This window comes from Coloeus monedula, assembly GCF_965178545.1.
Source record: "Coloeus monedula genome assembly, chromosome: 17".
Taxonomy (NCBI): domain Eukaryota; kingdom Metazoa; phylum Chordata; class Aves; order Passeriformes; family Corvidae; genus Coloeus; species Coloeus monedula.
Genome location: NC_138797.1, coordinates 6,239,967 through 6,264,308, shown reverse-complemented (window position 1 = coordinate 6,264,308; position 24,342 = coordinate 6,239,967). Strand labels below are relative to the sequence as shown.

At 42.7% G+C, this 24,342-nt stretch overlaps 1 protein-coding gene across 1 annotated transcript in view; it reads right to left on the bottom strand.

Moving 5' to 3' along the window:
- Positions 1 to 2,728: 2,728 nt before the first annotated feature.
- EYA2 (EYA transcriptional coactivator and phosphatase 2) overlaps positions 2,729 to 24,342 on the bottom strand; it is a gene marked incomplete at its 5' end in the record, with an annotated part of 85,542 nt that continues 63,928 nt past the window's right edge. The window contains 7 exons of the mRNA XM_082292564.1: positions 2,729 to 2,969; positions 6,486 to 6,586; positions 7,411 to 7,532; positions 8,114 to 8,228; positions 9,253 to 9,413; positions 10,221 to 10,279; positions 15,381 to 15,470. Of these exons, the coding sequence (XP_082148690.1) occupies positions 2,889 to 2,969; positions 6,486 to 6,586; positions 7,411 to 7,532; positions 8,114 to 8,228; positions 9,253 to 9,413; positions 10,221 to 10,279; positions 15,381 to 15,470 (729 nt within the window). The 3' untranslated portion in view covers positions 2,729 to 2,888. The remainder of the gene's footprint in view (positions 2,970 to 6,485; positions 6,587 to 7,410; positions 7,533 to 8,113; positions 8,229 to 9,252; positions 9,414 to 10,220; positions 10,280 to 15,380; positions 15,471 to 24,342) is intronic.

Here is a 24,342-nt window from a genome sequence, read left to right as displayed (position 1 = left end):
GCTGGCCTTATTTGTGAAGCATAATTGCTTTTAGCATATGGAAGTATTTTTTCACATTTTCTTTGTATAAAATTTGTATTAAACTTAAATATCTTTTTTGACAATTGTGTTTCTTTGTGACTAAGACAGGTGACACACACGATATGCTTTGGGTTTCTCCAATTTTTCAAGAAACGTCACCATTTTTTTATTAAACTGTTTTAGAAAAATGTTCTGTGTTCCTGGATTTCCAGTTTTGGTTCAATCTGGAGGAATGTTCATTTCTGCACAATCTCCAGATCACAGGTAATTTCACTTACATTGGCATCTTCTGTCTCAGAAGTGCGGGACCTTTGGATCCAAGTGTGTCCAGTTTGATGTGTAACATTTATTCATTGGTTGGATTGGGGCTGGACTGATACACATCAGCCTGTTAGGTGTATTTGTGGGTTAGAAATGGGGCCTCTCATGATGAGTGCAGTTGTAGCCTCTCAAGAGGGCATGAATTGGGCAAGACTTCCGTGTGTGTGTCTTAATTATAAGTTAGAAGAAACAGGAAGCTTGTGAAATGTCTCAGTAAAATCTGTGAATATTGTCTGAAGTTCATGCTCCTGCATTTACCTTGTTATGTGCATTTGTAAAGCAACCACAGTTCATGTTCCCAGTGCTACTGTTTACAGAAAAGCACAAAACTGGAAAGCTTGAAATGTTGTTTTGGCCTTCCCCATGGAATCTGGATGCTGAAATGAGGCCTTGTGTTAGAGGAAAAAGAAAGGGATGTACAAGATGTACACTGCTTTCTGACACCTTTTCCAGCCTGTGGAGGTTTCTTCCTACAGAAGAGTTGTTTTCTTTCCTCCTCCAAAATAACAAGTGACCAAATCCTTGAAAAGTACGTAGAAAATGTAGAAATGCATAAAACCACAGGTGAAGGAGCTGAGCCAAGACCTGTACGTGTGTCTGTGCATGTTCCCAGACCTTTTTTATGTTCCTAGGTACAAAATTGCTGTAGATCCCCTATTCTATCCATGATAAATTCCCTGGAACAGTAAATCTTGAACAGTAAACAGTAATTCTGAATCCTCTTGCTGCACTGAGAGCCATGGTGCCTGGAAGGAAGTGCTGAGTGAGAGACGTGTTCCTGACCCTGGTGTGTCCTGCCCAAAGCTCTGCTAAAGCAGAATGTCAGCAACAAAACCAAGAGCTTTCAAACCTTTAAATATATTCAGAAAGCAAAATCTTCCAAGAAACTTTAAGGAAAAAGAACCAATCAGTGCTCAGACAATTGACTCAATTAAGTCAGGTGTTAAATTTGGAATTTCAAGGCAGATCAATTAGCTGATTGAAGGGGTATTAAAAGCTGAAGTTGTGCTTCTCTAGGAATCTACAGTCCCTGGCATTTATTCCTCTTTCAAAAGTTTATTTACCAGAGAGCCTATCTTGCAAGCATTAATCAATTCTCCACTGACTTTGTCACAAATAGGAAATTATACCACAAGTGAAGGAAATCATTCTTACAGCTGGGAAACCTTGAGGAAAAAAATCTGCTCAGCAAGCCCTGAGAACAGCACTGCCTCTGCTAGAAAAGTGACATTTTGGATGGAGTTGTGCTAAGCACAGAGAGCAGCTCTTTGCAAATGCCCCCATAGCATCTGCTGGAAGGCTGGGTTTGGTCATGCTGATGTGTCACAGCTGCTGTGGGGCTGCTGCCTTGGATTAATTTAGGATCTGATTTACTGCTTAAGCTCTGCAGAAAATCCCCTCTCAGATCTAGCACTGTTTTCTCTAAATGTTTTTAAAGGTTAGGAATATCCTTCAGGTTTGTGGAGCACTTGTGTAACCTTTGAGAGGTGAGGGCTGTAGCACTTGCTGCATCTCTCCTTCCAGCGGGGCTTTGATCCTTCTGACCTTACCTGGTGCCACAGCAAGGAACAATCAGCCATTTTCAAAGTAAGAGATTCCTCCAGGCCCAGAGAATTTAAATATTCTGACAGCAAGATCACCAGGCCAGCCTTGAAATGGGGAGCACACACTGCACATCCTACCTCTAGATTCAAGAGTGGTGGCAGAGAAGGCAGGTAATCCAGTCCCCCAAAATGTAAACATGTTTTTATTTAATGCCTTTCACTCATCACAAGGTACTTTTTCCCAATCCTCAGCCCCAAGATGGCAGCATAAGGCACCGTGTAGACACATGCACAGTCCATGTACCATCTTGGTAAGGTTCAAAAACACAGCTACAGTTCTTACCAGCAGTACCATGTGTCCTTACTACTCATGTACACAATATGATTCTCCCCAGAGTTTGTTCTGGAGAAATGAACTATTAATTTAGAACAGTAAGACTTTCCCCACCCTCCCCACCCCCAAAAAGCCAGATGAAAAACACAGGTACAGAGCTTAATACCAGAGTAATGAGATTAGTTCATAAATTAAAAAAATACCAAAAAAAAAAAAAAAAAAATTCAAAAACCAGAACAAAACAAAGAATCAACAGTTTCACTCCTATTTTCAGAAGGTCACATGTGATATGATGGATTGTGCAGACTCCTTGCTGTGTCCTCTTCCCCTTTCAAAACCAAGAACGCTGACAGGGAGACCCAGATTTGTAGCATTTGCCTTGTTGATGGCAAAAAGGCCATTAGAGCTCCGTGCCTCCACCTTAGCCAGCAACTGCAGCATCCCAGTGACTATCAGGAGGACTTTCCTCTGTCCAAAGGAAGGAGGACTTGAGACAATATTCTTTGGCTGCAAGTTCTTAAAGGCTTCCACTGAAAGGGTTCTCCTTCAAAAAAAAGAAAAACTGCAGTTGCTGTGGGATTTTTTTTACTAAGAAAATGTTGAGCAGTAGGTGGAACCGATGTAAGAGTCTGAGTGAAGCCCTCCCAGTGCTAAGATGTTGGGGTCTGCTACAAGTATTCAAGTTCCAGGGCGTGCCGAAGAGCTTCCAGGTCAGCGTGACAAGAGATTCTCCAGAAGGGCATGTTGTGCTAGAGTGAAACCAAAAGAGTGGAATTTTTTTTCTGTTTTTGTAGAATACTGATATCAAAACAACTTCGTTTGTACCCTCAGGAACTGAGTTTTGTACTTGGCTGTCACAGTGCCAGAGGCAAGGAGGCTCATCTTAGGGGAGGGAGGAAGAGACAAAGTGGGAAGTGTCTCTGTTGATCTGTCTCTCCTACGCAGACAGGAAGACACATCTTCCACAATTTAGGAGTATCCTGCTTCACAGGTGATGGAGGATGTGGGCTGGATACTAAACTTTGTTCCTGTTTTTTTTTCCCCCCATGAATTGAATAGAAATGTTTCTAAAACTGCAGTATTACTAGAAACAGTTTTAGGCAAACAGCAGTAGTGAAAGCTGTTATCAGTGATTCACAGACAAGTGAATTAAATCCATCTATTGTAAAAGGAAGTTATTAAAATTTATAAAAATGTAATTAAAAGGATAAAATGCCACACAATCAAAATGCTTTCTAACAATTCACCTTCCCAATTAACTGGAACTGTAGGTCATACTGCATTTTCTACAAATGTAGGAACTTGTATCATTGCTCAGATCAATTTTTGTTTAACAGAACACTCTTGCCTCAGAGGAAGGTGCAATGAGGTTATAAAAGTCTGTCCCCAAAAAACTGTCCTAACTCCCATTTATGGGAGGTTATCTTAAATTATTCTACTGCCTTCCTGTTTTTGAATTTGTATTTGCTGTGATAAATCTGAAGCCATGTACACACATGTCCAAGTTTTAACCAGCCTGCTCCACTTGAAATCTGAGCATCTGGACAAAATCTGGAAGGTCAATTACCTGTGACCTATTCTATCTTCTTTATATACTACCCTGATCATTCTCCTAGAAGTTGTGAATATACTGTAGAAAAACAAGACTTGCATCTGAAAGAGGACAAAGCATCAACTTTTTAACTGCTGTGAAACAAGTGCAGTTCAATTTCATCAGGGACCTGGGATGTTACCTGTAATCAGGGTGCCCTGAAAGCATCCCTAAACAGCACCGTTCCTTAGCAATAGCTGTGATCCCCATGGTTACTTGCACAGAGAGTACCTCAAAATAATTAGAACATGCTCTTAGATGTCAAATACAACTTTTCTTGGTGTGTTCTGGTGAGCCTGGGGTTTGTGCTGGATTTGTTTCTTTTCCAAGACTGTTAAAGCAGTTAAATCAAAGACACAGTTCTTTTCTGCACTGTGATTTTGTAACATTTGGGACTGTGATTTTCTTTGCTTTCTCCCAAAATGCCAGTCTCTGCACAGTCAGTGGTGTATATGTAGTAATAAATGTGCAGGAAGCCTAAACTGAAAGCACTTAGTCCCTTCCAGCATGGGCATAACACATCTAAGAGTCTTTTATCACTGCAGGAATTCACCTGTAACCACGCTGCTTGTGCATAAACAGCTTCAACAAAGCTTCAGAGAACATACCCTTCCTAGGCAGATTCTGATGAAGGGAGATGTTCCTTTTCTAGTTGTACCTACCTGTGTACAAAAAATTCCAGTGGTTCCAGAGTGTCTATTTACACTCCTCTAACCTTTAAATACAACTAAAGTTTCTCTCTGGTATATTGCCTGTTGCCTACCAGTAAACAAATGTTTCCTTTGAGCTGTTTATCAGTGTGTGTAGAGACAGCAAACAAACCCAGACAGCTGAAGTGACTGAAATCCACCGTTCTGCAATTTCACTTTACGGGGAAAAGTTATTTCCTTCTCCCTCCCCCAGTTTCTATTAAACCCCTTCCATTAAATTATCTGTTTTTCTTTCTTAAACCAGAAGAAAACTTGGCCTCCCAGCCACTCCTGTTGTTCAGCAGTTACAGATTTATCACTCATCAGACAGGTGAAGAAAAATGACCCACAAAACTGGAGATGTTATCAGTGCTGTCAGCAAAACAGTGAAAGGCTCTCTGCCTGTCCCCTCCCTTTTTTGTTTTCTCTGTATAAAGCTCAGGTGTGTAGAAGGTTTGATTAATGATTGTCATCAATCAAAGGAGGCGACAGCCCAGCAAAGAATGTGCTCTACTAATGGCTGAGCTGCTTAGGCCAGGAGACATGAGCAGGAGGCTCTTGAAATCCCACAGAGGAGACTGCTGAACCTCCCCACCTCACCATGCAGGCTGAGAGCCCCTGAAGCCTTTGATGCAGTCCCGTTCACTGACCCACTGCCTTTGAAGTGTGGCACTGAGCTGCCACAAACAGCAGGCTATTGTCACTTCAGCCCCAGTCATGCATTTTGGACTCTTCCTGACAGCTCCTTAACCCTTCATGAGCTACAAAACCCTCTGCAGTTTTAGGCAGTTTTCCAAGGTGGGTGCAGATATTCTTGCTTCCACTGGCCAGGAAAATTACACTATAAAAAAAATAGGGTTTCTGCTGCTTTGAAGATAACCTGAGATACAAATTCTGGGGATAAAATACATGCCCCCCACTTATTTGCTGGGATCCCTTTGTTGCTGGGCTTGTGCAACCGAAGAGCTCAAATTTGTTTGGAAAGTCTTTGCAGGATCTTCAGCCAGAATAAGATACCAGGTCCTCCAGCACAAGGTTCACCTGTATAGCTGAGCTCCTGTGATACACACTTTGTACATCACCTGAGCTACACCAGTTGTTGGTGTATCTGTTAAAAATTAACAAGTTTCCTGAAGATGGAGTTCATTCAGCCAGTTCCTGCATCTCAACTCATGTGCAATGCTCCTGGAGCAAACGCAGCTCTATCACATTTCTCCAGTCACATCAGGAGCACAAGACCCAGGATGCACAAAGACATCTTGCAAATAATGTTTGCCATTAACAAATTGTATTCCTGACCCTGTAAAGCCAAATAAATGGAAGCTCCAGGCAATTTTCTGTTCTAAAGTTTAGGAAATGAAAACTTTGGCTGTTCCAATTCTCATTATTCCTGATCACACTGCTTTTGCAGTTTCTGTTCTTTGTATTCAGTACAACTTTCTAATTTCATTTTGCTTGTGAAATTAATCACATTGATCCGTAAGTCATTGAGAAAGGCAGCAACTCTGTACAAGCCCTTTTGGTATTTGCTATAATGAAGTTACACTCCATGATCTTAACGAGTCATAAATATAAACACACGTATCAATATAGGCATATTCTAGTAAGTAATCCAAAATTAACCCCAACAATTTAGAATTTACAAAAGCAGCACATGTAGATCAGAAATTCACTCTGCCTGCTCATCTGAGATCACACGCTGGAATTTCCCTTTTTGTGTTTTTATAGCATCTTTATTAAGCAAGAATGATTCCTGGAACATGTGACACTGCAACTACCTGAAATATTGTACCAGCTGCCAAAGGGGGGGGGGATTTAGAGCATAGAATTTCAGACAAGGTGATTGCTGAATATTTTGCATATTAAGAAATGAGACCAATTGTAAACTGCTTCAAGTGGAGGGAGCTTCATTAAATGTTTAAATAATGAAAGGGTCATTGCAATAAAAACTTGGAAGAATCCAGCATGGCATCCACAAACTGTACCTTTTTTGCTCCCTGTTCCTCTTCAACACCATCTCCTATTACAATGTACACGGCTTTCCTTCCAAACCTCTGCATTATTCTTTCAAAACAGCTCTCTTTCCCTAAGCAACACAAGAGAAGATACATTTTTTTATCTGGACACACACCACAGGCAGAGCTAATATTCAGGTACAGGACCTGGAGTTATAACCTAATTGAACTGGATGCAACATTCTTTGCTTTCTTTTCAAACTGGAACCAAACTGGATCTTCTTCTGAGGCGGATCCTCTCCATCTCATGACAGTTACTAGCACTTGTTTTGTCAGCCAAGGACTTTCAAGTGCTGCTGTGAGCTTTGTGACTGTGATGCCCTGCTAAGACACCAGCTGGCAGACTGATGTGGCACTCATGGCATTCAGTTTCCAGAGCCCTCTTCTGTTCATTCTGGTTGCAGTAAAAACATGAAAATGCAATCCTCAGAGGTTCAAACACACCAGAAAGAACAGAATACAAAAAAGCCCCAAGCCAACCCTATCAGTACTTATTACTCACAAACCTTCACAAAGCTCATTCAGCACACTTGACCCCTCTGCAAGAATAAGAGGATCCAAACAATGTTTCTGTAACAGGTCCAACCAGCCCTTCCTTCCAGCTGGGTGCAGCTGGACATCCCATGTGCAGTCAGTGCACCACAGGGTGGATATAGATCTCTATATCTGGCTCACTCCCCCATGGAGACACTTGACAAGTGTTTTTTAAATTTTTTTCCCTGCAGTCTGTACTAGGTTAAGTGTGGGAGTCAGGATGTGAATTAGACATCTCTAAGTACAGAGCTAAAAATAAAGCTCACTCATTGCTTGTTACAATCAGGTTGGATGGCTGTGCCTGACTTAGGGACAAAACTTCAGCCTGTCTTAGGTGAGACTTCAGTCAGTTTGCTCTTACCTGTTTTTGTTGCACTGTAAATGTTTTCAATGGGGAAGACAGTGCCCAGTCCATAGAGAAGCACTTTAGCCAGAGCTGGTATAAGCTGAGTTGTGGTGACCAACACATTCACACAGTTGGGCCTAGAAAACAGAAGTTATTAGAAATCTGAACTGAAAGATGGCAGGAAGCAAACCTTTCCTGCCACTGGAAGTTCCCGAGCCAATGGGGGATTTTTCAGCCAGAGGAAGATAATGTGAGTACCAGAGATGCCTTTTGATCAGCTCAGTAGAAAGAAAAAAAACCAAAACAAACCAGCAGCAGTGATGTAGCCTTACTGCAAGCTTGCCAGGATCTATTTGATGGGAATTTAAACACAATGGATTAATGTCCATACTGGGTTCTGTGAGTGAACGTGTTCAGTGACAGAAGGGCTCTTTCCTCCCCCTCCTCTTTTGTAAACCTGCTCACATGCAAATGGTGCCATGGATGAGGGAGCCAAGGAAAGGCAAGGAAACGACCGTTGTGCTTTTGCTCAGTTCATCATCCCAAGCTCACCCCAACCCTTGATAATTCAGCCTGGCAAACATGTGCAGACTGGCCTCCCACAGGCTTGGCCAGCAAAGTCCTGTAAATGTGTCTTGATTTGTTTAGAGGGGGAACACAAGGGAAGCAAAGGAGCTCCTGGATCAAACCCACAGGCAATTCTTTGAGCTGTTCTTACCGGGAATGTATCAAATTCAGCGCCTTCAGAGCATGTGTGAGCCAGAGATCAGTCAGCGCTTCCAGTTCTGCTCTCAACTGCAGCCAGGTTTCTCTCTTAGGAGCTCCTATTAAACCTGCAAGCAGGGAAAGTGTCCTTGCAGAAGCACAGAAAGGGAATTGCGTGGCTTTTGTAGGCACAATACCAAAGGGCACCTGCCTGTATTCTGAACTCTCACGCTGCCCCTCTCTTGGTGGCCCTGGTGCCGCTGCCTCCCTTTGTCACTGCCAATGTCACTCCAAGGCTCTGCCCTGAAGCCCAACAGCAGCACAATCCTCTGCTGCTGCAGCTCAGCTTCCTTCCCCTCTGGTGGAATGGTTCAGAGTCAAGCACACACTGTGGGAACTCCTTGGAACACCTTTCTTGGAGTGAGCATAAAGCTGGCATGGGAAGTGAGCAAGAGGATCGAAGAGCAGTGTGAAGTGGGCAGTGGCCTGGGCAGAGAGACATCTGAGGCCAGGATGGTTTTGTTTCCCCTGAAAAGCCGTGCCCCATTTCCAGTGCATGCCAGGTAGACTTGTCCTCCAACCAATAAACAAGTTGTGGTAATACTTTTGAGTTTTGCTTCTTTCTTTTTTGAGTCAGAGGGCAACCTGCACTCATGTACTGAAAAGGAAGCTCGGAGTCCCTTGGAAGAACCGTCTGCAACTAGGGGAGATGAAGGAACCCAGGGAACCCTGATATCTGGTGGTATTGTTTTGGGGGAGTTAAAAACAAGTAGTTATAATACAAGAAAGCCTTCAGACAGAGATCAGACATGTTGTGTAGAAAAAAAGGAGCATATCCAGTTTTGAACTGTTTGCTTGCCTGCTAAACATTCTGGAAAATTGGAGAAGGTTGCTTTCCTGCCAAACAAATCACAAAATTAAGCCCCACACTTGGACTTGAGTCTTTTTCAAACCACTAAACCAGGTATTTCAGTGACTGCTGCAAATCCTGTACAGAACCACATTTCAGGGTGACTGCGGAGGAACTTGCTCAGCTCACTGTGAAGCACCCATATCATGAGGCTCCCTACAGCTCCTCCAGAGATGTCCCTAGAGGGTCTCCAGTTTTGGGAAGATGAAAGGCCTGCTGGTTGCCTGGCCACTGGCACTTACCCCCCACATTGTTTTTGTAGGTGTTGTACATCTCTTTCACCCGGCGGTAGCGGAACGCCAATTTCCTCATCCAGTCAACTCCCCCGTGAACCCCTGAGCCCAGACACAGGTTTGCACTGGCAGTGGAACTGTGGAAGCCATCCGCAGAGAAGTTATACGTGCTGGGAGAGGGAGGAGGGAAGGGGAGAGGTCAGTGTAATTACAGCCTGCACAGTGCCAGCAGGGAGGGGAAACGACTGAAAAGAAATGTGGAGACAAGTGGCAGCAGAGACACACAGAGGACACGCTGTACGGAACTGAAGTTCATCTTTAGCACAGTTACCAGCACGGATCTAAAAAATGTTCTGTTCCTGCATCAATTTCTCACAATAATCATCCATAAAACCACAAATTGCAAAGCTCTATGTGAGTTCTGCACATTTCATTCTTGTCCCTTTACCGTGGCTCTGCAGGCAACACTTTGGGAAAAGCAGATGGAATTTTAAAGAAGTAGTTTCTATGAACGTGATGACCCAACTTACACAGGTAATGGTAATGTTTGGTGCATTTTGGTTACAAGTTTCAACAAGGATCTGGCATGGCAAAGTCCAACTCCTCACTACTAAGCCCATTCACTACAGATTGGACGGGGGAGACCTTTCAGTCTGGTTTTGAAGCATTTTGGTGACAACTGTGACAACTGTCTGGTCAAATCATATCAGAAACTGGTATGGTCTGACTGGAGTTCAACCTAATTTAGATGTACTTCCCAGACTGGTTCAAAGCTCAGCATAGCCAGGGCCTAATAGAAGGCACAGGCACAATAACGTGAGAAAGTGAATTGTACTTGTGTGTACTTGATAAATGCAGACAGCATGGAGCCAGGAGGGGAGGGAGTGCAGGTTTGAGAAGCACTGACCAGCCTCCTGCTATTTCCAAATGGCTGGGGACTGCCTGTCCTTCAACTTCCAGCTTGGGAGATCTCATACCTTAGATCTTGGCCATTGTCATCTGATGATACATCATCTATGTGGATCTGGTCACAGTCCTGAGAGGCAGATGAAAAAAAATACAGTGGTGAGTAGATGTTGTGGAAAGAAAAAATTGAAATCATATAATGCACAATTATTTTAAGTGTAATATTAAGGAGACAAAATCTTACATATTGCTAGTATTGTAGTCTAGCCAGTTAATTGTTAGCAACAAGTATCATATAGCACTGGCACAAAATATGAACAGAGAGTGTGTGTGTGAGATCCGCTGTTATCTAAGGGCACAACAGCTCTTGAATAACACACCAAGTGGAACTCCTTCCTATGCAGACAGGAGGGAGAGAGATGCTTGTGTTTTAGCCAGGAAAGCTGTGTTTTTTCTACTCTGTATGCATGATAAGGCAGAGACTTGGCAGCCTTTCCCCCTGTGAGAATACTGCTTTGGACAGGAGGTGTATGCCCAGATAATTACAGGGGGAGAAGATCTGTCCCAAGGAGATTTCCAGAGACGCCTGTCCTGCCGGTGTTTTCCCAGTTTGTTCTGAGAGGGCTGAGCTTCCTTTGATGTGCAGGGAAGCTGGGCTGAAGCACTGAAGGCAACACTCTTTCACTGCCCCAGCCACAGACTGAGCTGAGGAATAATGTGTGTCAGTAATGAGGAAATCTGTGCACAGGAAATTTAACCAGAATATATACTTGGAGCTCAGCCTGCATGAAGTATGTGCTCCAGATCCTATCTTCCAAAATTCTTCATTGTTCGAATGGTGGAGGCCTTGTCTCAAAAATGTGAGAAATGTTATTCCTTTGGTTTCTTTCCCAGTCTCAGCATTAAGATTAGAAAGAGAAAAACCGGGAAGCTTCCCCCACCACCTTAACTCTCCTTTCTCCATGAGGCTTACAGGTGAGAACAGAATAGAAAGCCTGCAAGCTGATGAACACTGTCTTTTGTTTTGGTTGATTTTGCAACAGAGTTTAAAAGCTGTGACACTTGGTACCACAGGACTCTGAAGTCAGAACAACTGCAACTAACCAAGGTGCAGTAATTCTTCACCACTTCGGTGTTCTGTAAACCACAGAATTTGCTTTACCTTCCTTTCACAATTATGAGTTTGATGAATTAAACTAGCCCCTTTCAAAAAATTAAAAAAAATTCCCCGAACAAGTAAGCAAACTTGTTGTCAATGGCAGAACATGACAGATAGCTCTTGTCCATATTAATGAGATTTTCTGCAGCATTTAGGTAATTCTCAAAAAGACACACAATTGCGTCTTGTTCTCGTCTCATCAGCCCTCTTATCAACCCATCACTGGAGTGTAGATTGCTGTACATAATTGGAGCCAAGCAGCAGAACAGCAGATCTCTGCTGGCATCTCTCTCTCTCCTCCAACCCCAGCATTTTGTAAGCCCCCCTCCCAGTAGCTGTTGTGAACCACGTTGGGGTAATACAGATACAGCCCACTCCACTTCAGCTGTATGATACGGGGCATGAAGTCAGGGGAAAGGCATTTGTGGAGGGATCTGTTTTTCTCATTTGTGAATGGATTGTTCTGTACCCTGAAGTGTGACAACAGTAGCTATCACATTTCTAACTTAATAAAATACCCTGACACTGGGTGAGACGCTACCTCATAGCGCCGGCTGCGCCTCTCGCGTTACGGGGGAACTCGGGGAGCTGGCTGCAGCCACGGCGTGCACCACGTTTTACCACTCGGTTACAAGACTAATTTTTCATTCTTGCAGAATTTCCTTGAAGTCTCAGTGAGTGGGGAATCAAAGCTGGATATCTCGGCTGCTGAAAAGGAGGAGGCTGTTCGAATGGCAGGAAGGCTGCGATGGGGACACGGCCCAGGTTTCACATCTGCTGATGTTTAAGCTGCTACTCTGGGATCTCAGGGTGGATGATGTGTGGCACACACAGCCTATACTTCAGTCCAATGTGTAGGACCTCAGCCAGCCCTTGCAGCTCTGGGCACTGATCTGGTTTTACTCTTGGGTATCTCTGGGTGCTACACAACCTGCCTCCAGGTGGGACCAGCCACATTTAAAGGCGCCTGAGCTGTTTTAAACGGCACTGCTGGCTTGGAGAAAGCCTCTGCTGCCTCCTTGTGAAATACAGGGCTCCTGAGGAGCTCCATCTGTTACCCCTCACATTCCCTCTGAGTACTCTCAAGGTATGTCTCAAGCAGGTATGAAAACAACTTACAAATGCACACATAATCTACTTGTGGATCAGGACTGTGCTAGAGATTTTTAAACACCTCATGGATTCACTGATCAATGGAGCTTGCATCCCTCATTAGGTGGGGGTTAACAGCTCCTCCAGGGATGTCTCTGAAAGGCAGCCACTTGTAAACACACTAATCCCCTTGTTTGTTAATTCCTCATCCCCTTGTCAGTCCTCCTGTCCTTAATAACTGTTTTCCAGAGAGCCAGACAATAATATCTCCAGAGGGGCTGGGGGTGGAAGGTGCTACTCTTTAGCCAGCATTGTACTGTGAACAAAAGGCATCTGGGAAAAAAATCACAACCGGAAAGCCCAGAGTTTGTATTTTAACTTCACTGTGATTTGTAACCTTGAGTAAGTTATTTTCTCCCCGATTTCCCTAAAAATGGGAGCAGAGAGGGAGAATGCCTCCTGTCAGGCGAATATTTGCTGATATGCTCTGCAGCATGATCAGAGCCCTCTGTGCACACCACCTTGCATGGCTCACACTTGTGGACTGCAGGGATTTCACCTACTTGTAAGAGTTAACTTGCTGATAGAGAATCCCTATCTGTAAAAAGACTACAATTTTTTATTAGGAGTCTAAGACTTCTCCAGGCACCCACCTGCCCTGGGGACCAGTGATCAGCCTCCTTCCATACAACTACCCTGAGGTTTGGGGTGAATCAGCTGGAACTTGGCCTGTCCACTGGACTACAGCACTAAGGGAGGATGGGTTGAAGGAGGATGGATGGGTTGAAGCAGGATGGATGTGAACAGATCCATCTGAATGGATCTTTTGGTTCACCTCTGCACACATCCATGATTTCTACTCCTGAGCATAGCCAAAATGCATTCAGCTAATGCATCCAGGAAACAATTACCTGAATCCCTTCGGGGTAGATCCTAGGAAAAGATAAAGCCCTGGCTAACCAGAGTTTCAGAATCTTTTTTTTTTTGGACAGAAAAAAAGGAGCGTTCCAGTTCAGAAATGTTTTGCAGTGTTTAGGATCATCTGGTAAGAGAACTCTTGCTTTGGTTTCAAATGGGCAACTCTCCCACTGCTGTCTCAGCTACAGCCTCTCAAACTCTGCCCCAGCACAAAAGATGGTCAGAAATGGTTTCTGCCCTGTGCAGTTTTAGCTCATTTTGTCTTGTACAGGCCAGCATTGCACCACATGATGGTGCTAATGTATATGGTAATGCTTGTGGGCCTACAACTGAATCTGTTTCTGTGCTGTGTTTTACAAATTCTTTTGTCCATTTTTAAGGATGTCATTCACTGCATTTTTTTAAGCCGAATACTCAGTGATGTATGATCCTTAAATCTCACTCTGTGAATACACAAAGGTGACTTTTATTTACCATCCTAAATGAAGGAATAGGGTGGGTAACTCTGGATGCCTCTGCTGCTTCAAACTCTTCCAAACTGACATGGCTTTTTTGGAAAGTAAAATTCTGTAAGGCACATTTACTTTCCTTGAATTCTCCATCATCCCTCAATTTTTCATTGAAAAACCTCAGCTAAAACCAAACCACTGATGCCCAGAGCTGTTACTGACTGACAAATGTGCACAATCTGATGAAGGCCAGACAATTTGCTGCTTCATTTAAAGTTTTAGAGCAGTAAGTGAAAAAAGGAGAAAAATTATTTTAAAACTGGTAATTCTTGCAAAAGTCTAGAAAGGCAGAGGGGTTTTAGAGGGTCACTTTGTGCAGGACATGGAGCTTTGCTGCATCACATATTGAGATGTGATGGGTGAAAGGTGAAGGTTCTGTAGTAAATATTATCACTACTGGAATAGTGCCCTGGGCTCCCAAAGACGAGCTCTCTTCTTTTTTTCCCCCTAAGAGAAAGATTTTTTACTTTGTACTTTCTGTGCCCTCACCACAAACTCCCTCTCTGAAAGAAGTTGAAAGAAGAAAAATCTGTCAGTTCAGGTGCTTGTCTTTGAAAGGAAATAAAAATTCTCAGCAAGTGAAACCTCAAGACTGCAAGGAGCCAGGTGGCAGGAAAGGTTGTACCTCCCCTGACACAGGGGACCACAGTGCAATTAAGCACTGAAGGAACCAGAAACTCCCGCCGAACTCCTCAGGCACAGAAAAAGTTCTCTGCTTTCATCTGGCACAGAAACAAATTCTTCCTTTTTCAAGTGAAGGGGAAAAAAAAAAAAAAAAGCCCACAGAAGTCTGCCCAGCAATGCCAGGTTTTTTTTTTTCCCTCCAAATGCCTCCAAGCAGTGTTTTGATTCCAAGGTGCCCACAGCACAAACCCCACCTTGCTCACTCTGTACATGATCCATTCAGACTGTGTGTTCTGACTGCAAATGCCAGCAGATTTTCATCATTGCTGTACAGCTGTTTCTCAGCTGCTGACAGCATTCTGCCAGCATCCCTTTGCCTGCATTTTACCACATACTCAAAAGGATTTTTGCTTTGTGTAAGAGATAGCCAGGTCTAACCATGTCACCAGCAGGAAAAATTTCTTCCTCTTGGTCTGTTACACTGAAACTCTCATAGTTTCATCCTGCAGTATTCCTGAGCTTGAGCAGACCTCCTGCTCTGTCTGTGTGTACAACAGAGCTTCCTCAAGAACAGAGACCATTTTCAAAACCTCTGCTTTGGCTCATAGCTAATTGATGCCTGCCCCCATAGGATCTATGCTAATTTAGCTTAATAAAATTATTGAATAGCAAATATCTGGAGAAGCAGCAGCAATGTCCTCATTATTACATTTAGTAAACCTGCAAGAGGCCATCATTGTTAACTGCATATTTAGAAAGAAACTCCTGAACAGAATGGAGCTGTCAAAAGGATGCTTCCAATAAGCCGCCTATGGTCCATTTCTCTGGGGTCAAAAATAAAAAGTTTCTGGGCCAAAATCCCCCGAGTTTGTAGACCACATGCAAATGATTAGAGAGAAAGATGTTAAATACAATAAACAGCTACATACCTCCAGGTCATTAAAGAACAGATGTGTATCTGCAAGGTTGAAGATCATTTCTTCCATCATGAGACCTATCCTCACAGACGTTGTGGTGTCCTGTTGGGGGAAAATCAGGTTTTTTCCATTCACTTTGATTTTCTTTTTTGGGGATAGGCATGGGGGGTGGGAGACCTTAGACCAAACACAGGATCTACACATTCCTATTTCTTAAGATACATTTATTAAAGTACTTCCCAAGTGCATTTTAACATTGACATGACTTTCCCATCCTTTCTTTTGCTCTCCTAGATAAAGCAATTCTGTTCTTTGAAGAATGTCTGTGACTCACTCTGACCACTAACAGCCCACACACTTCGGATGATATAAAGATCCTTTAAACACCTGAAACTATGTAAGAATTGCTTCAGTAGGTTAGACAAAATTTGATTTCCAATAATACCATTAGTGAGTGGTTTGGGGGTAGTTACCAGCAACAGGGCACGCAGAGGGTGATTCTTTCCTGACTTGTCCTTCAAATCAGCAATTCCATTCCCACTGAAGCTGTCTACTTATTTACCAACATCAGCAGAGTTAAAACAGCCCCATCCTACCATGCAAACCCAATTATAACATGACAAAACCTTTGACTATTGCTGCTCAGGCCAGCAGGCTTGCCGAGCCTCAACTGCAGTCCTAATGGCAATTACACCCAAATAACTACATTGCTTAAAAATACAAACAAAATAAATTTTTTAAAAAAGAAAAAAAAAGGCAAGATGAGACATAACACATGGAAGTGAAAACTGCCTCCTGAAAGGGAAGGACATGACGCAGAAGCTCTGGCTGCCTGCAGCTTTTTCAAACCATGCTTTTTTAACGACTGAATGTGAAGATGCACGTGCTGGCAGCTATAAAATATCTTCTACACCTTCTGAAGCACATGTGAACTTTCTCACACCCAGATACTGCTCCTGCCAACATCAGTGACAAAACCTTTAGTGAATTCCCCTGGAGAAGGATAATGCTACCTGCAGCTCTACTTAGGTGTCTTTGGTTAATTCATCCGAAAAATCAATGTTTTTCCCAGCTGACACACCACAATGGCCTCTGAAAGGGCTGTCACTTCATTGCCTCACCAAGTCAGCAAGTCAACCATCCCTTCTGACCCCAAACAAGTGAAACAAACTTCTTCCTAAATCCACAGCAAGAGCACAGAAACACACTGATGCAGACAAAGTTATGAGCAGTACATTTTCTTATTCATTAAATACTTCAAAACCACAAGCTAAAATTATCTGTACTTAATTTGATAAACAGTCATAGCTCAAAAACATTGTGCCTGTTCAAACTGAACAACAACAGACAACTTGGAAAAAGCCCACATTCCCACAACAGAATTTTTTTTGTTGTTAGTTCATCTTCAATAGGTCAGGGATCTCTCATCTTGATGTGTAAATCTGCCTTGCTTTAGCATGGGGTGTGACTTCAGTAGAGGAAAACCACCCACTTAAGCATAGTCTCTACTCTAATTTCCTGCAGATTTCTGTGGAGTCCTGTTATTGTGTGACAGGACAGTAATGAATTGACTGAGGAGCTCTAACAGGGAGCACAATGTTGGGAGGGTGAGTACATCTCAATCAACCTTTGTGGCAGACGCTGTTGACATGGATGGTGTACTACACACTAAGCTAATTATTACACATTCTTAGTGAAGTTCTCTTCAATTAGAGCAGAATGGCTGTGGTTTTAGCCATGTGTGTGACTCACACGCACTGTGCCCATTACACAGAAGCTCTGTCACTCATGTTTAAACACACTTGTTGCTGTCCCACAAACAAGGGCCCTGTCTCTGGGCAAAAAGTAAAAACTTCAACAGACTTGCCTTGAACATCTCTCATTTTAAGCCCCAAACCTGCTCCCCTGATGAGGCACAGGGACACAGGCCTAATCAGGGCATTTGACTGTGGCCCCACAGGAACAGCACTGAATCAAATTTTACTACCCAGGTGTAGGTACACGGGGGAACTGTTTTGAAGAAAATACGCTGCTAGGAAGAAATTATTTTGTAAAAGAGTTTTTAATGAAGCAATTTATTTTTATACATTTCAAGGATCATTAGCTTTTAAAACTCTTTCAGGAAATCTCATTGGTTGCTATCTGTCATTTATCCTCTAAGTTTCATTTTAGCCTTATTGGTATTAATCACTAATGGGGAGTAGGAAACATTTCCACAGTGTATGAAGTTACCTTCTCTTTAACTAAACAATATGTAAACCAAACTGCAGATGAGTGGGGGGGGGGGAAATCATTCTCTTGAGATACAGAACATGATGGAATGAAAACAAAACAGAGGGGAAGTTGTTTGGGGAAATGATTTGGCATCACTGCTTCCACAGTATGGACATTTCCTCCACAGCAAGGCACACTTCCAAGTCTTAAAGAGGCTGATGAAGTTATAAGGCCAATCAGCACTCCCAGTATGACAGAGGTGTCTAGAGGCACAAGGCCAGGATTCCTCCAGCAGTTATTTATTTGCATTACTGTAGCATCTAGAAGCACTAGTGCCAGACTTGAACCCCTCTGTGCCAGAGGCTGTACCCACCCTGAGGAAAGACACAGTTGCTACAGCTGTCAATTCAAGTAGGAATAAACAGGAAAATCAGGCTGACAGAAAAGCACCAAAATGAGATCAGTATATCCAAATTCTCTGCACAGTGTGTAAGTAATTGGAAAGAGGATTATGACATTTGTTTGAAGATGTTGATGGAGTGTTCTTCCTAGGCACAGAAATCCTGTGCCACTAAAGGACATCTCTGTGCTGCCAGTGGTGCCCTGGTGGACTGTTAGTGCCTGTGCTGGAGCAGTGTGAGCTCAGCAGAGCAATGTAAAGTTACCAGGGATCCCTGCTAACGTCCTTCTGCAGGAAAAGTATGCCCAGGAGCCCTGGGAACAAGCTTCCTGACTAACAGAGCCAGCCAATGCTTCCTGATGCGTGTGAAGCCCAAGGACCACAGACAGCCTGAAATCAAATCTCCTCCAGGAACCACTTTTTACAGTGAAAACAGATTAATCTAAAAACTCAACCCTCACTGCTTGTTTAGTAACTTTAGAAGAGCGAGGTCCTCCCTCTGCTAACCTACGAGTCATGCTTTCACAAACAAGGACAATGAGAGGCAGGGGTAGAAAACAGGCAATAAACTCCTTTAGTAAATAAAACTTCCAGCAGCATGGTGTATCCCCACATGCCTCACCTCTGCCATGCTCCATTGGTGGAGTTTCCTTCAGGGTCAAAATTAAACAGCCCCACAAATTACTTTTAGTGCAAACCTCTGGTGCTGAGACCAAGCATTCCTGATCCTCCTATGCACAGCCTGAACAGCTTCTTCCAATGGCTGTGGGAGACAAGCATCAGGAGGGAAGTGATCCTTCTGAATTATTCATTCCTGAATACAACCTTCTCAACACACCCTTCACTGCCACTTTTAAAGAACAGGAGTCACAGTTTCAGAGTTGCCCATTTCTCCTTAGGGCATACCTTGAGAGAACTGAGAGGTAAAAACCCCCCATTCCCTATTACTCCTTCATAAACAACAAGGGATCAAAACATACAAACATACAAAGAGTTAGGTAAGTCATTTCTCAACAATTTTCATCAGAAATGTGTTCCCTAAAGAGCATCCTTGCTCATCTTGTCTCTGCTGTTTCTGTCACCCCTGTGACTTTCAGCTAAGGCCTGATGGGTACTGCCTGCTGCTGGCAATGGCCACACCTTGTGAGCAAGGTCACTTCCACTGTAAGTGAAGCACTGACAACTCCCAGCTCCATATCCACTTGCTTTGGGCTACTTTTGCTGCCTGATCAGCACAAAGTCCTGCTAGAGGAAAACATGGGCAGCAGAAGCCTGTGGAACATGCTGTAAAGGAAGACAAAAGCATCCATTCAGCAAGAAGCACATTTTCTTTCATATCCCAATCTCACATATTTGCTGCCAGTGTTGCTTTTAGTTTGGCCACTTGCATGCACTGTTTCTAACCCCTGAACTAGTTCTCTACATTTGAAGTGAACTGTGTTCTAAAAATTACAATTTGAGTTCAATTATGTCCTCTTAGTTAATAACACCTTGCCTTTAAATAAAATTAATTTCTGTTTTAGTTTTCATTTTTAACCTTCATTTCAAGTAATAATATGACAGAAGATTGCTAAAAGGAGCTTGTTGAACACCCTTCAGTTTGTCTTAAACACAATTTCCATGAAAACTGGAGGTGAGCAAAGAACAAATATTTCCCTACGACAGCAGTGGGAGGGTAGCTCTGCTCACACCACATGAAACTCCCACTACTCTGTATTTTAGCAGAGCAAAGGGAATGCAGAATGCGCATGCACACCCAAATTAGCTTTAGGCTACCAAATGTGGGCACAAATTGCTGTCAGGATGTTGCAACACGCACTGTGCTGGGTCCTAGACCCTCTTCCAGGAGCTGACGTGCACAGAAGCCTTCACTGCTGTACCTTCACTGCTGCAGGTACTGGCTCTACCTCCACAGAAGCCCTTGTGCATTGAGTCACACTCAAACTGCCCCACCAGCATCCTCCCCAAAGGCTCTGCACTAAAACCACCTTCCCACAGATCTGCTGGAACACGGAGATTGATTTTTCATACACTGCTTACACTTGCCCCAGAATATGCATTAAAAGGACATGTATTTGTTAACACCTGGAACTAATCCAAGCTGCATGTCCACAGCCAGCTCTCCCTTCCTGCACACTGTAATTTTGAAAGGAAGAGGGAAGCAGACTTATCTCTGGCAATCTCTCAAGTGCAAGTCACTCATGCCTCCAATCCTGGATCCAAAGCCCTCTCCAAGCCTCTGCCTTGCAGGTACCCTGTTCAGACTTGCAGGCCATTAGCAAAGGGGCAGAGCTGGCTCCTTTGAGACAGATAACAAATCTGCTTGTTGTCTGACTCTGCTTCTCTTTAGCAACGTGACAATTAACTCGACATTCAAATTGTTAGGGCAAAGTCCCTCTGAGCGTGGATCTTGGATTCAGACACCATCACCTCCCTTAAAAACCCTACCAGCATAAAGCCCTAGTATTTAAAATTAATCAGTCCTTTTAAATCCCTGCCAAATACCTATTTATGCCGTGAGCAAATAATTACTTTTCTACAAGGAAGAAAGTATTAATTAAGAGTATTCTTCAGACTCCTATTCTATAGGGTTTATCTGCCACAGGTGTCAGCCAGAGGTGAGAGACGGATTAGTATACAATCAAGGGCCTTCCAAGTTAAATCTCCTCCTTGTGGTTATCTGTTAATAACAAAGTTGTCACCAAAAGAAAGAATTTAATAGTTTTAATTGGGTTTAATTACTTGGAAACGCCTGGAAAATGGACCAGCTTGGTTGTAGCATAAAAAAAAAAAAAATAAAAAAAATCAAAGACACAAATACCAGGGCCACATGTTTGAACAAAAAAAGTCTGTGAGAATAATCATCCTTTCATTGTAACATTTTATACCTTGATCAAAATTTGAGACATGAACAAAACTTTCCCATAATAATGGGAAATTACCCATGTGTACGAGAGTTCTAGTTCAAGTAAATCCATGTCTTTTTCAGGAAGAAACCACATTTCACTCCTTTACTAACTACACCTAAGTAGCTTAGCTTGCAATTTTATCTCTTTAACAACACAGGCTACAACCAGACTGAGCCTTTCAGAGCTTTCCCAGGGAGAGTGGGTATTTGTGAGAGAAGTTGTTTAAAGTAACGAAAGTAGTTAGGAGCTAAAAGCCATTTTCAGAAGTGACTTACTTAAGCGACTACACTTCGGGCTTTTTTGAAAAGGATCATCCCTTTTCAAACAGAACCTCTCAGTTTCTCAGGGTCCAAACTTTTTCCCACCAAAATAAAGACACCGTTTACCTAAACATTGATACATCCAGGTTTATTAGACAATCTACTGAATTTAAATGAACAGTGTCAACAGCCAGCACAGTGTGACCTTGTGAGAAGTCCATGATAGATGGAGAGCAAATGTAACTGAATCCCTTTTCTTCAGGTAACTTTTCATATTCACCCTTACTGTGATTTAAGGGGTACTTCAAAGTATTCTTACTGGGTACTGAAGGACTCCTTTTACTGTCATGTGTCTCTTCACATAGGGCTGGAAATTATTCTAATAAGCAAATGGGCACACAGGCCACTAAATCCTCACATTTAAGGGCACACAGAGGTTGAAAAGGCCCTCCTCCCTCTCCAAAGGAACTATGCTTAGGGACAGGCAGCAAAGACCACACTAATTGATCCAGTGTCTGAACCCATCAAGTCTGAAGTGGATTCCAGTCCTGTGGGAATACTGTACTTAAATACAGGTTAAAAGCTGGGTCATGATGCTTGAGGATAAATGGGAATTATTTTCATTTAGTAATACAAAAGGTTCATGACCAAAAACCTACAAATAATTTCTTTTTACTATTCATGGCATGCATTTCAGAAAAGGGAGTGGAATTTAAACCAAATTAATCTTCATTTCCTTCCCCTCAACACAGGAAAGTCACTGTATTTCTATATGAAAGCCCTTGATAGCCCTGTGAAAAATACCCAACTTCTGGAAAGCTTGGTGGAAACACATCATGGAGTGTAATCCTCAGCACAATGACATATTTTGCACATGCAGCTGCCTAAAACAAGCCATGTCCCTTTGGTTTTTCAAACTTTTCCCTTTGAAGTTGCAGCCCTGATTCAGCCATACTGTAAAGCAGGTTCCCTTTCCTCACGCTTGTCTAACAACCCAGCATCGTTTCTGATATGTATTTTATGTCAAAAATAATCCTTTAATAGTTCCAAAATGCCACATGTGCACTTTGCTCAGAACCCCCCCTGCTCTCCTAAGCTCCAGTACAAGAGGTTACATCTACAGGAGCTCAGAGCATCTCCTGTGCCCACCTCCAACCTGCTGGGGCATCTGGTTTTGCTGTTCCTGCTGCTGCTTCTCATCAAGCAGTACAGATGATAAACACAGATGTTTGCTCCTGAAATACACATTTGAAACAATCAAATGGCTGGAATTATTTACTCCCTTCTCTCCCATAATGAACTAAATAATTGATATAGCAGCATGTCTAAAGTAACAGACTTCTTTATTACCTGCAGTGATTGAATGCTTTTTTAATTTAACTTAAAAAGGCATTAAACACAAGGTTTAGCCTCCAGTGGGTAAAAAAAATCTCCAACTTCCTCAGAAAATCCTTTCCAAATTGTATTCATCTTGACTTAATCCATGATCTACTGAGTGAATTAGGCTCTATTTGTTTTCAAAATCTATTTTATGGAGTTCCAAGGACTGTGTTTTCCTTAGGAAGGGCTTACTCTGCCTTTCTGACCAGGATGCCTGCTAGCAGCCCTCAGCACAGGCCTCTGCAGGTTTTTAATGTCCCAAGGTGCCCCACACATATGACTAACAAAATGTAAATAAACACAGCTGAGCCAGTAAGAAATTGGAAGGTTTTCTCATTAAAGAAATAAAATAAACAGATGTCCTTAAGCACTTTGGCTCATGTTTGTCAAAGGAATGGAAAACTCTCAGATGTTTGAACAGCAGTCCTGATATAAGGCCACATCTCAAGCGAGAGGAGAAGAAAAAAAGCGATGCCCTGGCACTTAGAATTAACTAATAGTTCTCAAGGGAGGCCGCTTTTGATTTGAACCTTAGCAACTTCTACAAATAGTTTTTAACAGCCGAGCAATAAAATGGGGTTTTATTCCTTCTCAGTTTGTAAAGTAGTAAAGGACAGACCCGGCCATTAGGAGCATGAATCACCAGCAGATTTGATTAAATCCCCATGGTGTTTCAATCAGGTCCTGGCTTTAGGGTCCTGTGAGAGAACAAAGCAGGGAAAAGCACAAGCTACTTGAAGCATTCAGTGAAAGCAGGGAAGGGGAAAAAAAAAGAAATTAGAAAATCAAACCTAGGATTTTACAAGGATCTCGAGTAGAGCCAAGGAGGAACTTTTCAATGACTTTTTTTTAAAATTGGAAATTATAATTCATTTAGAGGAAAACTTTTTATAAGAACACGTAACAGCCAGTGAAACTTTTGAGGAATAAAGCTTCTTAGACCCACAAAATCATTTCTGGTGAGAACAAGACAGTGCATCTCACAGCCAGCATACAGCAGCTATAACATTTGTTTCAATACTAGAAAATCGTATTTATGTCCTGTCCTCAACAGGGTCAAGCAGAAACTTTTGCTACTCTGTCCTGAGATCCCGCTATCATTGGTGGACCCTCTCCTAGGTCACTGCAAGTCTCTCATCAGAGGGGCAAAGCCTATGTCTGCACACGCTGGAAACCTGAGTGCCTCACCCACACCTGTCTGCTTACAACTCAAGTAAACCTCATGCTGCCACTTCTGAAACACAAAAGCATTAAAAAACCATGGCTGTCACAGAAAACTCTACTTCAAAGAAGTAACTATGGGTCACACTTCAAGGCCTCACTGAATGCACATTGGCTGCTCCAGGGAAAGCAACCACACATTCCCAGCTCCCAGGGACACAGAGTAACACAGGGGATCTAAACACCTTTCACTTAAAGTTAACCAACATCTAGAGCATGACTTTGCGTGACTCTGATTTAAAACTGGGACATAATGTGCTTCGTAATTTTTTGCAGTATATTTTTTCTTAATTTGATCTAATTCCAAATGCTGAACAATCGCAATAATTGTATGATTCTTACAGGGAATTTTATAGATCTGAACTCCCAGATATCAGCAGACACTGTCAAAGTTCTGATAAAGATCCAATGCAATTCAAGGATTCAGACGGTCCTATGTGTTCAAATCTCTAAGTCCAGACTAAAATAAAATCCGTCATTTGATTCCAGGATTTTGGAGTATCTTGCATGTAAAGATGAATTTTACCTCCAGGTTCTACTTTACTCACAAGTCATTTGGACACTACAATCCCAAGAAGTGATGCAACACA